At 40.3% G+C, this 15416-nt stretch overlaps 1 protein-coding gene across 1 annotated transcript in view; it reads right to left on the bottom strand.

The window, feature by feature from the left end:
• The window catches only part of LOC103808273 (ovostatin-like), a 24687-nt gene that overhangs the window by 6836 nt on the left and 2435 nt on the right, over positions 1-15416 (bottom strand). The window contains exons 4-24 of the mRNA XM_009081046.1: positions 15185-15237; positions 14316-14336; positions 13087-13255; positions 12472-12556; positions 11582-11693; positions 11092-11206; positions 10768-10877; positions 10002-10160; positions 9384-9611; positions 8814-8871; positions 8205-8350; positions 6963-7112; positions 6226-6396; positions 5798-5930; positions 5225-5324; positions 4494-4722; positions 3812-3935; positions 2849-2967; positions 2351-2402; positions 1481-1564; positions 411-587 (exon numbers count right to left, since the gene is read on the bottom strand). Coding sequence (XP_009079294.1) covers positions 411-587; positions 1481-1564; positions 2351-2402; positions 2849-2967; positions 3812-3935; positions 4494-4722; positions 5225-5324; positions 5798-5930; positions 6226-6396; positions 6963-7112; positions 8205-8350; positions 8814-8871; positions 9384-9611; positions 10002-10160; positions 10768-10877; positions 11092-11206; positions 11582-11693; positions 12472-12556; positions 13087-13255; positions 14316-14336; positions 15185-15237 — 2595 coding nt within the window. The remainder of the gene's footprint in view (positions 1-410; positions 588-1480; positions 1565-2350; positions 2403-2848; positions 2968-3811; positions 3936-4493; positions 4723-5224; positions 5325-5797; positions 5931-6225; positions 6397-6962; positions 7113-8204; positions 8351-8813; positions 8872-9383; positions 9612-10001; positions 10161-10767; positions 10878-11091; positions 11207-11581; positions 11694-12471; positions 12557-13086; positions 13256-14315; positions 14337-15184; positions 15238-15416) is intronic.

Genomic DNA, 15416 nt, shown 5'->3' with positions numbered 1-15416 from the left:
GAAAGAGTGGAAAGGTAATGCATATCTACCAAGCAGGAGGGGAGCCCTGAAAGAGTCTATAGACAGAACATCTTGTCCTGCAGAAACTGTGTCACAGAATAGGCAGAGCTCTATGCACTCTATGCTCCAACTAGACTGACAGGATTAGGATACATACTATTCTTGAGTGGAAAAGGAGAAGGGGACTGAAAGACAAAACCTCAAAGGAAACATGACAGTTGATTATCAGCAAAAAAGAGATAAGGAAAGAAGATAAAGTAAAAATAAAAGAATGTCTTGATCAGGACAAACGCTTGGGTTGCTGAGATGTGCTCCAACAGTGGTGCCATCTGCTAGGATAGTCATGCTGCTGCTTCTGCTCAATAGACCTCAATAGGAATTTTCGCATAAGGGAATCACAAATATCTCACCGCTCACTAAGTATCCAATGGCCTTGGATTTGATCTCCTTACTCTGCTGCCCTGTTTTGTTCAGGTAGTTCAGGACATAGATGTTGGGTGCAAACAGGACCATATTCTGCTCCCCACAGCCAAATGGCATCTGGAGGAGCTGGTGCACATTCTGCATGGCAGTGCCCATGATGTCACCTGGGGAAGAGGAGATGCAAGGGGGCAATTAAAACAACTCATGGCCACTGAAATAATCAGTAACTTCTATTCCATAGACAGAGTCATAAAAGCCTAGCTGTGGTTTCAAGCCTTCCCAGCAAGCATGAAGCTCTCAGTGCCAAGTGATCTGTTCTGCTTTGCAGTCAACAAAGAATCCTTTCCCTGCCTCTCCTTACTTAGTCGAAATTGCTCATATCAGAAACAGTACTTATTTTAATGCCACTTCAAACAGATACTTCTTATCAGAAAGGAAAAGATCTTCCAGGAATTCTGCTTCCAGAGGACAAAAGGGGAACAGCCCAGAGATGCTATATTAAGCCATTTATTGCAGAATTAACAACTGTTGCTGAAAAGGTGCATTATTTATGCAGATGTGGCACAGACCACCTCCAAACTGTTATTCTTAGGAAAGACAGCATAGAGCTAGCAAGGTATTTCTGGAGTGAACTGAAACTGCCAACGTGACACAGCAAAGATTTTATGACTAGTGAATCATGTAACAAAGTCCAGGTCCTGAAAAGACTGAAAAGAATTCACTGGCCATCTCTGATTTGGAGGTGGATATGTGGAAAAAGGTCATACTGGCATGAGTCTGGCTGGGGTAATAACTCAGAAGTGTGCCGCTACTTCAGAACAAAACACTCAAATGTAATAAATTTAAAGAGAATAATGAAGAATGATGTAATGGATCATCTGCTGCATCTCTCTGATGCAGTTAACAACATTGCTGGATCAGATGAGTATCAGTCTCTTTTCTCAAAAGGTTCCTACACAAGGAGTGTAACCTCACATTTTGAATCCTGAAAGTGCTTTCATTTTATATATATATATACATTTTATTTATTTTTATGTTTTATTAACTATATATTTACCAGCAACAGAAAAGGAAGCTCTCACTGATCCTTCCAAAACATTTGTAGGTAGATCTAGAGCTATGTCTTGAACAACCACATCATCTGTGGAGAAAGATATTAAGTGCATTGTGGTCATTTGTATGGGAACATTAATTATAGCAGTGAAGTACTCCTGGAGCAAATTATACAGTGCAAAATTGCATACAAGAGACAGCAATAAGCTGAAACTTAGAGCCGTCACCAAGAACATGAAGAGAGAAGAGGACAACAGCAAAATCAAAATAATGAAAAACAGATCAAGTGATGCAATAACTGTCATTGGTCGATAGAAAACCACAGAATATGGTAAGGCTGGTGCTCACAGGCAGGTGAGCAGGTGTCTGTGAACCCTGGGGATTTCTTCAGTGAGACAGTGAGGAGAGCTGGTTGGTCAGAACTGCTTTTATGCCTCTTTTAGGTCATCCAGGAAATCTTGGAAACTGTTTGCTGTTAGCACTGAGATAGTGTGGAATTCACTCTCCCAGTCCCACTAGAAGTGGAAAGCTGTAAGCTGCATGTATCTTTGTAATAGAGGACAGTAGTCACCATGAGTGACTGAAACACAGGATATATTTTGCACAGAAAGGTCATTTCCCTTTGATAGCTTCATAGCAGCCTTCCTTCAGCATCTGAGCACATCTGACTGAGGCACAGACGCTGCCTCAGTGATGTGCGTGGGATCACTTGGGAATTCCATAGCAGGGAATTGAACTGCAATGCTCATGATAGCTGTCATTTGGATAACTGGAGAAAAGCAGAGGGACAACATCAACAAGCACTAGAGGAAAGAATGCAAACTCCAACCTTCCTTTCAATTCCTCTCAGGACAGCAGTGTATAATACTCTTACCTTCTGTACAGATTAGGGCATTTTGAGTCTTTTCCCTTCTGATGCCTTCAGACTGCATGGAGATGGGAAGAGACATGCAGTGGATGAGAAAAAAGCATGGAGAAGAAATGCAGTGACAGAAAAGCCACACCCTTCCCCAACCTTCCACATCATAAGAAAGGTAGATTGAAACAACAGTTTACAGGTTCATACTTGATGTGGGTGCTACTAAAAGGGAGTTCCCATCTGATGAAGTGACTCATTTCAAGTTTCTCCCCTGTATGAGGGAGATGTGCACTACCAACACCCACAGATCCTCATGGAAGAGAACATCAGATGGGAGTGGTCTTGGTCTTAGATTGAACAACCAGACCCTGTCCTAGCCAGATGAAGGTGAAGCCATTCCAGGAGTTCTTTAGGGAACCTAAAAAACTTATATTTACTTTTGGTACTTCTGCTGCATTTTAATTTCCTCATGAAAAGGAATACAGGGCAAACAGTAAGTGCTGCTAGCAGTACCTCAACCAACAGCATTCTGATCTGGGTGTCCTTGTAGTCAATACTGATGTTCCTATGGGCCTTGTCTCCACAAGCTTCATTACCCTTGGTCTCTGCAGTGATGCTGAATACTTCATTACCTTAAATAGTAGCATAAAAGTTAAAAAAAAGGACCTGTATCATGCTAAAATAGGAAATTTCATCTGATTAATAATATTAAGTAGTGCAACATAATGAATGGTCAGTCACTCTGGGTGAGGCATCCAAGAAGAGAACTGGTCTCTGAAAATGGGAATGATAAGCACGCCATAGTTGTGGACAACCTCTTTAGTTCAGACAACTGGAAAGATCAGTAGTTGTTGGGGTCCTTGTGAGGGACGGACTACAGCACACACCAATATGATGCTCTGATAGTCAACTTTATTTAGGGCACCTAACAGTATTTATAGTAAAATGTCTCCTGTACATGCAGCTACACGCTGATCACACAACTTTGGATTGGTTGCTTAACCTGTCAATGCGTACAATTCTTCCTTATGATGGGTTACAAGTTTAAGCTACATCCTGCTCTCACATCCTGGGAAACTGATAACAAGAGCTACACAGTGTCCATGAGAACCTAAACAACAGCACTATTCTCAGCTTGTTAGCAAAATGACTTATCTATAAGGCAGTAAAACCAAAACTAAACCTAAAAACCCCTGGCAGCAGGAGAGAACAAGACCATTATAAGGTGTTGAATTGAAGACAGGAATGCATGAAGATAGAAACAAGGTCACCAAGACCTATTTTGTTTGTCTTGTTTTTAATTGCTTAAGCATTCCTTTAACCATTGCTCAGGTTACAGGTCCTCTGCTAGCCAGGCCCCAACAAGTAGTAGACTAAGTTCTCCATGTTGGAAGAGGATTAGTTTTTTTCAGGTGAGGTATAAATTGATTAGTATCAATCTCAAGACAGAAAACCAGGTAGATTCAAAGCACTTACCAATTTCTTTGGGGAAAATATTCCAGACATATGTCTTTCTTTGTTTGGCACATACACATCCATCATCCGCTGGGGAGATAATCAAGGCTTGATAATCAAGGGAATCTGACAGCAAAACATTAATCTGAGAACAGAAAGACGAGTGTGATGTAATGAAGATCTTGTACCATATGAAAATAGTGCTTTGTTGTTAGAGATGGGTGAGATAGTATCTGTTTATGTTAACAGCGTAGAGCAGATTTAAGGCCTGGGATGATGGTGTTAGGTGAATCATCCATCAGACACAACCTTAACAGTTTTCCCTTCTGTTTCTCATAGCATTCTCCATCGAGATGTAAAATATCCTATGCACATCTGATTCATAGATAAAAGACCCCACTAAAAGCATTGATGACTCACATGACTGTGGATGGTGAATGATACTTTGCAATGCCCTTGTTTCCTTCCTCAGTGGATCTTGAGACAGTTGCTTATACACCCCTCCTAGACATAGTTCACACAGACCTCCCACTGCTTTGTAGTGGTTTATGAGGACAAACCCAGTCAAGAAAATCTGTTGTCAGGTAGAGTGAGCAGTACCTCAGTCAAGAGCAGGGACAGATCCAGCCATCTGCACTGAACATTTTGGTTCAGCATCTTTGGAAATGGGTCAAGGTCTAAGAATGTGGACAGAAGTACCCACCTTAATACACTGGTCAAGGTAGTTAAAGACATTGGCTCTAAGCAGAAAATCTTCTCCTCGGATGATAGAGTATGGCAAGGTCAGGTCGACAAAGAAAGGCTGTAAGGCTGTCAGGGTGGCAGGCACAGGCATGCCAAATCCAACCAACTTTTCCACACAGAAGGCACTGACCTTCCATTTGGTGATGGTGTCAGGCATGGTGTATGAGATGCTGGCTTTTCCACTAGAACTGATGGGAATGGATAAAGGATGAGTTTAGAAAGGGAAAGTTTCATATACCTTGCTTCTGAGTAGAGACAATAAGTTTTTAAAATCCTCACTACCCCTACTCTGTGTGCAGAAATCCCACATACAAGTCCTCAGAATATATCACCTAAATCTGATAAACCCCATTTGTAAGTTCTTCTGTTCATCATTTCCCTGAGTTTGGAAAGACAACTCAGAATTCTTGTTCTGGAAACCCATATTTTAAATACAGATGTCCTTCTTCTTAGGAAGGGAATATGACTCATGGTACATGCATTGTGGAAACAGATGTGTTTGGGGACATCTTTGGTAAATTCATCATGAAAAAGAGAAAGGCAGGTGGACAGGCAATGATTGAAAATGCTAGGTCTTCCAGGCCATAAAGTAAGAAGAGGTGGCAAGGTATTGCCACTCTGTAGGACATCAAGGGACATATTTAGTAATTCTCAAAAGCAAGGCAAAGAGGTGGAAGAAGCAATACTCACTTAATTGGGACTATATCCCAAATCCAAGTTTCAGGGAAGAATTCCCGTATAGTCTCAAGGATGAGTGGTTTCTCATGTTCTTCTCTAAAAAAATCAGTTACTAAGAGATAATGAGAATTTAGTAAAATCTGGTTCATATAATGAGGACTCCCAGAAAAGACAGGTTTGAATATGCATGGACCAGTATGAAGGACAATAAGTGTTCTCCCATTTCTTTCTAACTGAGACTCTAAGTAATGCCACACAAATATTATTTAATATATATTTAATATATCACTAATGTAGCCCTGAGTTAGGTATAACCTGGTCTCAAAGGCAAAAGAAAACATCACTTGAAGTGTTTTGGTCTCCAAATATGAGCATGAGACCTAGGGCTAGAAGTCAGCTCACTTGGCTCTAGATCTGTTTGCTGTCCACAGTCATAAAGTCTTTTCAAACTAGCTCTGTCAAAAAGGAATCAGTGTCAACAATATTAGTTTTGTGTGGCACTCTGCTGATTGCCAACATGAATACCACTTCTTACCACTTCCTTGAAGAAGAAAGATAAAATGTATTTTGTGTCCCCTATGTTACCTGTTGGTTGGACATTGTGTGTAGAAGCCATGAATTCTGGATTCCAGAAATGTGGTGAAATTCTTACAGTCTCACTAGAACATACAACTGGTTGCTGAACCTTTGAGTTGGTAAAAAATTTCATGCCCATGTCCTATAAAAAACACATTTTGATGTTAGCCATAACCATACTGTAGCTGAGGTTTATTCCATTCCTCCCTCTTTTCCATTATTGCCTTTCCACCAGAGAGGCACCAGAGACATCTATGCAGAGACTTGTAGGAGTTTTGTGCATGCTGGAAAACGACAGATAGTCAATTGAGACTAAAGATCCATGAGGACAGTTTGTCATGCAAAAGCTTTACTAACACTATCATTTGCAGAAATATTTCACACTACATAAGCAGAAACTCACTTCAACAGATTTAAGTAATGCACAAGACATTTACCCTGAGGAACTGATACACATCTGGGCCTAATCCAGACCTTACAGGTGCGTAATACAATCCATTGTGAAAGATGTTGTCAGATGGGACACAGGGATCTTTGGGGCCTTCTTCTAGGTTGAGCCCATTGAAGATGTAGCCTTGAAAGTCTTGCAGGGGATGCAATCTGTATATCTGTGAGGGAGAAGGAAACATAAAACCTCTGTGTGTGTGAAGATCAATTCTAATTACACTGTCAAATGCTGCAAATTTCCAGAGCTGAGATGCTGGCCTGTTTGAAGGCATGTTCTGTTTTCCTGGATTGAAAATCAGCTGAATGGCTGCACCTAAAAGGCAGTGATAAGTGGTACAAAGTCTAGTTGGAGACCAGTAACTAGTGATGTACCACAGGGACCAATACTGCATCCAGTCTTGTTCAGCATCTTCACTGATGATCTGGATGTTGGAGGTTTGTACCCTCAGCAAGACTGCAGATGACACAGAAGTGGGAGGACTGTCAGCTAAGCCAGAGAGTTGTGCTACAAGAGATCAGTCACTGGCTAAACTAAATCCCACGTGTGAAAGAGGACTTTCAACTGCCAAGAAACAAAACCTGTTAGTTGCCTATTATAGATGGTTCATGACCAGCACATGCAAAATGTGGTAGAAGTCCGACACTGTCAAGTGATCTCAAGTGGAGAGAGACTGTAAAACAGGAGGAAGAGGCAGTGGAAGGAGACAATCCATTTTGGGAAGCTTACCATTTCTGCAGACAGCTCCATCTCAGGCTTCAGGAGCAGCACGCTCTGATCCACTGCCCTCACAGCACAGAAGGAGTTGGCAGCAGCTTCAATGATTAAACTGACATTGGAAGCTGGGTGCATCTTCTTTTCAGAGAATTGCAACTGGACCTGAAAATTCATTAAACAGATGTTGGTATGGCTAATCCATGCTGCTTTGTGCTGCTCTGTCTGTGCGTGTGAATGAAGGGTAAGAAGGAGAGTAGAAGGCTTTTCTGTTAAAACACAGAGTCTGCGTGGAGAATGAAGTCTGGTCTCCACTGCAGCTTTTGACCAGGTCTCTGTTATAATGGGGGCTTAGGCAATAAGCACACTTCGATTCCTGTGATAGCTTAAATGAAGCCTACCTCAAGTGGTTTAAAATAAAGTGTGATTCTTTTGTGGTTATTATCAAATCAAATTTTATGACCTGACTACATGTAATAAGCACTACAGTGAGCAAATCAAATTTTTACTGGGTTCATGGTCCACATTAGTAAGTATTTAAAATAGATTCTGTTTTGAATCTCTTCAGAGCAAAATCTATTTCACATTTGTGTTAGATAAGAGGGAAAAAACAGAAGAGAAGGACCACATCGGGTAGCTGGAAACATTTTGTTTAATCTCACTTGGTTTATTTTCTCCCAAAGTGTTTTAGCTTTTAAGAACTGAAGATTAGAAAAATCATAATGCTGAAATCTGATTTCAAAATAATAAAAGAAAATATACCATTAAAAAAATGGATGAAAAACTTGAACCCCAGATGGCTATTTTTGCTTTCATTTCTATTTGTATTTATTTCTGATAAACCCAAATTGCATTTTTCAAGAACCAAAAAAAACCCCAAAAAACACAACTAAAAAAACTTAGATTGAATAGTGAAGTGGGATAAGGCTAAAGTGTGTTCACTATTCTAAAGAACAGAAAGTCTAACCTAAATGGAACACTAGTATAGTTTAAGACAGGCAAGAATCATCTGTGATTTGTGCGGGTTTCCTCAAAATTTCTTTAATTTTAAAAGAAGATTTACCTTTTGACAATAAGGCCAGCAGGTAGTGGTAAAGATAGAAGCCCAAAAAGAAAAAAAGGAGAATGAAAGGAATAATGTTGAGAGAAGTGGACGGAGAGAGGAAATAAAACTGGAAAACTGATGTGAATGTATACACAAATAATTTGTATTTTTCTGACAGCAGGTAAGACTTTCTATATCTTAGTGCCTCTCACCTGGTTTTTGAAACACTTCTCAACTGGAAATCGAACACTGTCTGCCACCAGCTCCTTGTCAGGGTGTAAGGTATATACCAGCAACCGAAGGGTTGGAGCCATTTTCTCACTGACCACAAGAGGGATGGTGAAAGTGCCATTTTGGCCTGGTGGAAGAAAGAAAACCACCAATAAGCTATGAACATCAAAGATCTGCTGTAGTAGCAGCCATCCTCAACAGGCATGTAGTTGTACCAGTCAGTGGAGCAATCTGAGCTTGGGCAATAAATGGAAAAAAGTGTCAGGAGATGACATGCCTGCATTTGGATCCAGTTGGTCTCAATTTTATTGTGGATTTGAACATGTGGCCCCTAAGACAGGCACTCTGCATTCCCTACCTTATTCTTTGGGAAGATCTTTAGAAGGCACTATTCAACTACTGTCAAATTAACTAGTTGCTGGACTAAACCTGACTCTATTTTAGTGGCAGTGCTAGCATCATGCAGACATGCATGGATAGAGAGAGAGAAGGCCTTTCCAATAGCTGCTGTATACATTCAGGAGGTCTTGCCTTGATTCAACAATCTATTTTTCATTCATACAGAAATATGGATTGGCAACTTAACTTACCAACTTGGATATTAACCTTAATTTCCCCTGTAAGGACAATCTTGCCTTTTGCCATGCCCTGTGCAGAGAAGATTGAGACATTTATGGTAGAAACTGGAGGGAGAAACTGGCAATCAAGTTGCTGTACATTGACAGAACAGTCTACACTGTGATGGTCTCAAATGCTTAAACATCAGCCTTAGGGCATGCTGAATGCTGTCACTGCAGCTGCTGCTGCTGGGGCCCTTGGCACTGGTCAGGAAGCAGAAGGAAATGGAAGGGAAGGAGGAGGCAGAGAATACTGTCAAGAGTTTCTTGGAGGCAAGGGACAAGAACCCTGGCCTGAGACATTACAAAGGTAGTTCCTTACTATGAAATAGAGTGACATGGCCAGAAATGGGAGTAATTTTTTCCTGAGTGGGTAGTTTTGCCAAACCACCTCAGTGCTGTTTATGTCCTTGGTATATTTGCCATTGTGCTGGTTGATAATCCTAAAGCTGGAAGAGCACTCACTGCTGTAATTCCTGTGGATGCATTCCCAGATAGCTGCCTGGTGAAGCCCTTTCAGCAAATATGCCACAACATACTCACCACATAGTAGAAGTTCATGGTGTTGATGCTCTTGTATCCTTCTGTGTTTAAAATATAGTGCACAGTGATCCTTCTCTTCTGCCCACAGCCCAGCTCTTTCCATAAAGGCTCAATCCTCACAAAACTGCTAGTCCAAGAGTAGAAGCGCTGGATTGAGAGAGTTGCTTCTGGGTAATAAGGCTCTATCCAACCTTCATAGTGGCAGTAGTCACCAGTGTCATAAATTGCCTAATCAGGAGAGGGAATGGGGAAGAAAAGGAAAACAAACATCTTTCTAGGGAAATCATTATCACCTTCTGACATCAGAATGATTAGTTCACACACTGCATATATTTAGAATTGCATCTAAAGCCAAACTGGTAAGGAAAAAGCAGCATCATGTTCTTGCAGCCTTGCAGCAAGCCATTGCATTGCACAAATCGAGTGTTTTCCTCACTGTTTTTATGTTAATTTTTGAGAACTCTAGAACATGAAATGAGATGGAGAAAGCACATTTTTATTACCAGAATTCAAACCTCATCCCATATTTTGGGGGTTCATTTTGAGAGCAACCATCTCTCTCTGTGTCTCTACTCAGTCTCTAATCAGGATTTCTACTCGGCCTTGTTTTGTACTCACTTTCAGGCTGATCTCAGGTTCAAACATTTTGGACGTGTCAATGCTAAATTTTGCAACACCATCTTCATCAGTGGTAAAGTTGCCTGTGTTCTTGTTATTAACAAATAGCTGAATAATCTTATTTGAAATAGGAGATTTGTCTTTGTCTACCAGCTTGATCTGTAGAAAAGAATGTGAAACATGTTCAGCATATTATCTTTCTGTATGAAGATACTAATGTTTTGTACTCTTTTGCTCTCAGACAGAATAGCAGAATTGCTTTTTCATCTTTCTTCAAAGCAATACAGAAGAACTGAGATGTCTCTTTGCACTTCCTGGGAGCTATCTCAGCTATCTTATGAGGTTTGGAGCAGGAGCTTCCACAGTATCTGCCATGAAAAACTTTTTGAGACAGAAACTGTTGTTATTTCCTTGATTTCTTTGATATGTCTTAAATTCCATTCCCCTTTTCTTCCCTCATCCAGTAGTGTTTTTATTCTTCTCTGGCTGGCATGTGATGGTAAATTCTGAAGGGAGAGGCAGTGATTTATAGCAAAGTTAAAATGCAAGTTAGAAAAATGCTATTTAGTGAATTGTTTAGGTTCAGAGCATTTCTGACAGAATATACTAATAGTCTTTAGTGTTCAGAGTAAACAGTAGGGCACAGTATGCAAAGAAAGAAGCTCGGAGAGAACTCTCCCACCTCAAACAGTCCCCTAGATGCTCCCATCACTGTTGTTATGTGATTGCCTGTCAATTATTTTCAATGCTCTATGCTCTTACTTACCTGTCCAGAGTAAGGAATTCCTCTTCTGTAGTGATGATCCACATTCTCAAACTGTATGCTGCCCATCACCCGAGTTACAGAAATAAACTGAGTAGTTGTTAATTGCAGGCCTGTAAGACATGCCCAAAATCAGAAGAAGACATACTTTGTCTTCTATACAACTTCACCAGAATTAGCATTTTCCCGGAGATGGTCCCTATGCTTGTAAAAATGGACATTCCTCAGGAAGACATCCTTGTACTCAGCAAGCAGAGTCTGAGTATCTCCTACTTTCCTTCTTGACCACACCACTGTTGCTGTTTCTGATTGTCTAGAATCGATTACCTGTTCCTTTCTCTATGACAATGGCTTTCACATCAAGATTCCTTGTGTAACCAGTGCGATTTAGCTCAAAGATGCTGGAGCTGAAAACCTGGGAGAGGCAACCATCTGTCTCCAGCTGGAAAGGGAAGAAAACAAATCATGTTACCAAGGATGATAGCTTTCAAAGGATGTTGGCCATACACAAGACCCTTCTTTAGTGAGTGAAGTCTTTTCCGTCTACCATCAAAATGATTTATATAGGACTGATGGAGACATCCCTGTACACTTTTCAGATGGGAAACTGAGTCATGAAGAAGGAACATGTCAATCCTTCAGGCCTGCAGGAATTCAAGAAGAGAAATGAGGTGCCCTGAGCTCCTAGCTAGTGATATAAGCAAACAGATGAGTAGAGGGAAGTGAAGCATCAAAGAGAGAAAGAAGTGTGATGAGCAAAGGGAGAGAAGCAAGAACAGAGGACAGGACAAGCATGAAGAGGAATAATAATTCATACATTTTTGGTAAATGATTGACAAACTGGGCTTTTCTTGCACCACCCATATGACTCAAAATCCCTGCATATGCTGAGCTGGACTTTCCCTTCAACAGGCTGGCCATAGGTGTACCTAGGGGAAGAGGAAATAGGTCCATGAGCTGATGCTTGAAAAATAGACTTAAGCTAGTATATGCAGGAATAGATCCAGGACAAGCAGTGAGCTGGGAAGTCAGAGCATGGAAGAGTTTCACTGGCATTTTCCAAGAAAATACAACTCAGAAACCAAAATAAGTTATTTTTCACCCTTAAACCCATGCACCAAAACCACACCTTAAATATAAAAATAAATACTTCTGTAAGCATGAAGAACAGACACGTATACTGATGAAACTACAACTGTTATCTCCACTCTTCAGCTTAGACTTGAGTTCTAGAGTCACTAAAACCCAAGCAAAACTCCTCATATGTGCAAGGGGATCAGGATTTCAGTGCTTCAGGATTTCAAGCAAGTAATTAGAGCAAGCAAGGTCTTTCTGAAGGACTAAGCTTGGAGGGGGAGTTAAAGACAGCTGGAATCCTAAGATCTCTGCTCGAATTTAATGGTGCTCTGATTTATAAAGGTCTCCCTGAGAAGTGGGCCATTGGGAGTGGACACATCCTGCTTTACCAGGGAACCTCTCAAAAGATTTATCCAAGTCACCAAACACCATCTGGAAGGGAATACTCATGCAATAAAATGAGATGAGCACAAATGTAAATGAAATCTCCAACCACCAAGTCAACCCTGACCAACCTCTTCTGGGGCTCTATATATTTTTTTGCTTTTCTAAGCTCTATATCTTTACCCAGTGCTTTGGAAGTTCTTCCTCTTCAGCATATTTCCTAAGTACCCTGTAGCTGGTACTTACAATCCACAGACTTTCACTGTGAGCTCTGTATCCAGGACTGTAAGGCTTTCTGGTGCAGTGACCGTGACATCGAATTTTGGCAACACTAGGGCAAAGAATGAAAAGAAAAAAACAACACTGGCACATTGTACACTTGCAGACTTTCCTGAGATGAAAGAGAAAATGAGGATATATCATCAGAGTTAGTCACTGATGGAATGGGATCTCAGAACTGGGGTGTCAAAATGATCTGGCCTGATCTGCAGAAGCTTACTAAAGTATTTCTACAAAACTTTGAAGAAAAGACAGGACTTGTGAGGTGAATTCTTTGATGTCTAGATGCCTTGCAGAGCTTTGGCCAAGAAAGTTTGTGGACATGGCTGGGAAAAGTTTAGTTTGTAGCAATGAAATTTGCAATCAACTATATTGCTGTCTGACTCTGTGCAAAATGATTTGTTTTCTTTGGCTTTTTACCGTTCTTTCTTTTTCAATCTCTCCAGTTCTTAATGACAACTAATTGAAGCTGTGTTTGTCAGGATGCTATTTGAAGTTTTAGCCGTTGAAAGAGTTGATTGATATGGACTCATCTCTAATAAAGTTTTCTAAACTGAAAAAATCCCAGTGGATGGCATTTACCATATTCCTCCACAAGGAATGAGCGATTTGTTCTAGCTCCCGACTTCTTTGCTACGATAATTTTGTAATTCCCCAGAATAGGCTCTTCAGTTAGTAGGAATTCTAACTGGATAATGTTCATATCTGATGTCACATTTTGCCACTGAAAGATCCTGTTGCCCCTTGGATCCTGAAGAAAAAAAAGAAGACAGCCTCACAGGTTATTTTCTTGGAAATCTTTTGTTTCTATCACACAAAACCAGAAACAAAGAAGAAAACAGAGCAAGTTGCTTTAACTCATTGGAGAAGCTGCTTAATGCATGTGCATTGAGATAAATTATGCCTTTGTACTCTGATTAGTAATGTTATTGTTAATGTTGTTAGATTCTCATCTGTTGTTCCCAGATTTAGGCATCCTCTGCCAGCCTACTTACTAGTCTCAATCATAGTGAAAGTTGCACAATACTGCTCTTTCCTGCTTTTTAGTATATGTTTCTCTAAAGTCGTGTCAAGAGGAGAGAGAAAGGAAATCTTATTTGTGCTTCCCCTTCAGCTGAGTCTATCCCACACAAATCTTGGCCTTTAGCAACCCCAGCTTGCTTTTTTCAGCTGCCAGAAGAAGGAAGGAAGCATTTCTTCTGCATTCACTGGGGTATCATTTGCCTCTCAGTACATGTTATGCTAGTTAGACTAAAGAAAACTGATTCACACCATTTCCATGAACTCTTTAGAGCACTGACTGAAGAAAAACATATGGAGAACTTAAAATATGTATGTTTTACTGCAAAGAAAATAAAGTCACCTGACTTCATGGTATAACATGAAAACTTATAAGAATGCTATCTAGATATGGAGTGCAATCAGTGTTTTAAAAAACACCAGAAAATGACATGGAAGTACTAACATAGTTATAATTATATCCTCAACCTATGTTTGTTTAGAGTTTTCAGAAGCACTTGAGTTACAAAAAGATATACCACAAAGTAAGTTGAGCAAACTGGAGGAGGTGGAGGGGAGTCAAAGGCAGACATAAGACCAGTACAACTTTGGCCTGCTGCAATAGGTGTGCTTTCTATGTTACTCAGGCTCAAACAGCATCCTTAGATTTTGTGAAGTTTCTGTTAATTTCTGCTGGTCTACTCAGGAGCAAGACTTGACTGTGTGTAAACACATACAAACCAATGTAAGCACATGCACTCCAGATTTTATTTTAAGATGCATAACGCAGTACAAAGACAAAAATGTCTTACCTGAATTGCAATCACAGGGTACTGAAAGAGTTAAAAACAAAGTGGAAGAAGAAATTAATTGGCTGGACAAACACAAATTACTTTTCCTCAGGACTGTGAGAAATATATAACCAATAATCAGTATAATGCCATTAATCAGAGATCCTCATCCTTTATTTCAATCAGTTTAGTAGCAGCCTTACTTTGCTAAGAAGATTACATGAAGGGGAGAGATGAAATGAGAATGTTGAGGCAGCCTCTGATCATGCTGGGTTTAGTGCAATCCCAGAGCATCTGTGTGAATAGAGGTACAGAGCTGCACATAAACTATGATTTGGGCTTCTTCTTAGCACCAGCTCTTTTGGTAACACAGTGCTGTCTTCAGCATTGCAGTCACACAAGAGGCAGCCAGTAAAGACCCTTTCAGCTATTGGCTTATGTGCACTGAGCATGAAGACAGATTGCTGGCAATAGAAAGAGTGCCTTTGAAGAGATAAACATTTGTGGCAACAACTTTCTTTTCTTTTCCCCCATTTCTAAAGTGAGCAAAGTGCCAAGTGTATGACTTATTGATTCTTTTAAGCAACAATTGCTGAATAGTCTGGTCAGAGCTAAAACAGTGTCTGCAGCAACAAAATGGAGGTTTTTTTGAGCATCTTTCCCAGCAATAGAAGAAGGTGTTGTGTCAGGAGTTCAAACTGCTGCACAATTGCCTTCTTCCCTGTGACTCTAATGTAAGAGTGGATTATAGCATATGCTTAGGAAATCATGGTTATTCTTTGGTATTTAGTTTCTGCAAAATATCATTTTATCCAAAGCAATCCTTTATTCAAAATTTGAGGTTGAATCCCTGCAAATTTAGATATAAGGGATTATTAATGGTCACTCACCATCTCCTGAATAGGTTTAAAATTGAGATCCAGAGCAACAACACGAAACCTCACTGGAAAGGCAAGGAACAGAGTGTTAGCATTGACCATAGTTTGTTTGGCTGAGCATGATGTTTTGCATTCACTAGTACTCCCAGTTTCACAGGATCTTCTAGCAGTCCTACTTGCACAGGATGCACATAATAAAATACATCTGAAGGTAAAAGAAACCTACACAGATTTTGTAGAAGGG

The sequence above is a fragment of the Acanthisitta chloris genome, unplaced genomic scaffold, assembly GCF_000695815.1.
Source record: "Acanthisitta chloris isolate BGI_N310 unplaced genomic scaffold, ASM69581v1 scaffold4978, whole genome shotgun sequence".
NCBI lineage: Eukaryota > Metazoa > Chordata > Aves > Passeriformes > Acanthisittidae > Acanthisitta > Acanthisitta chloris.
The sequence above is the reverse complement of the archived record's forward strand: the minus strand, read 5'-3'. Positions and strand labels throughout refer to the sequence as shown.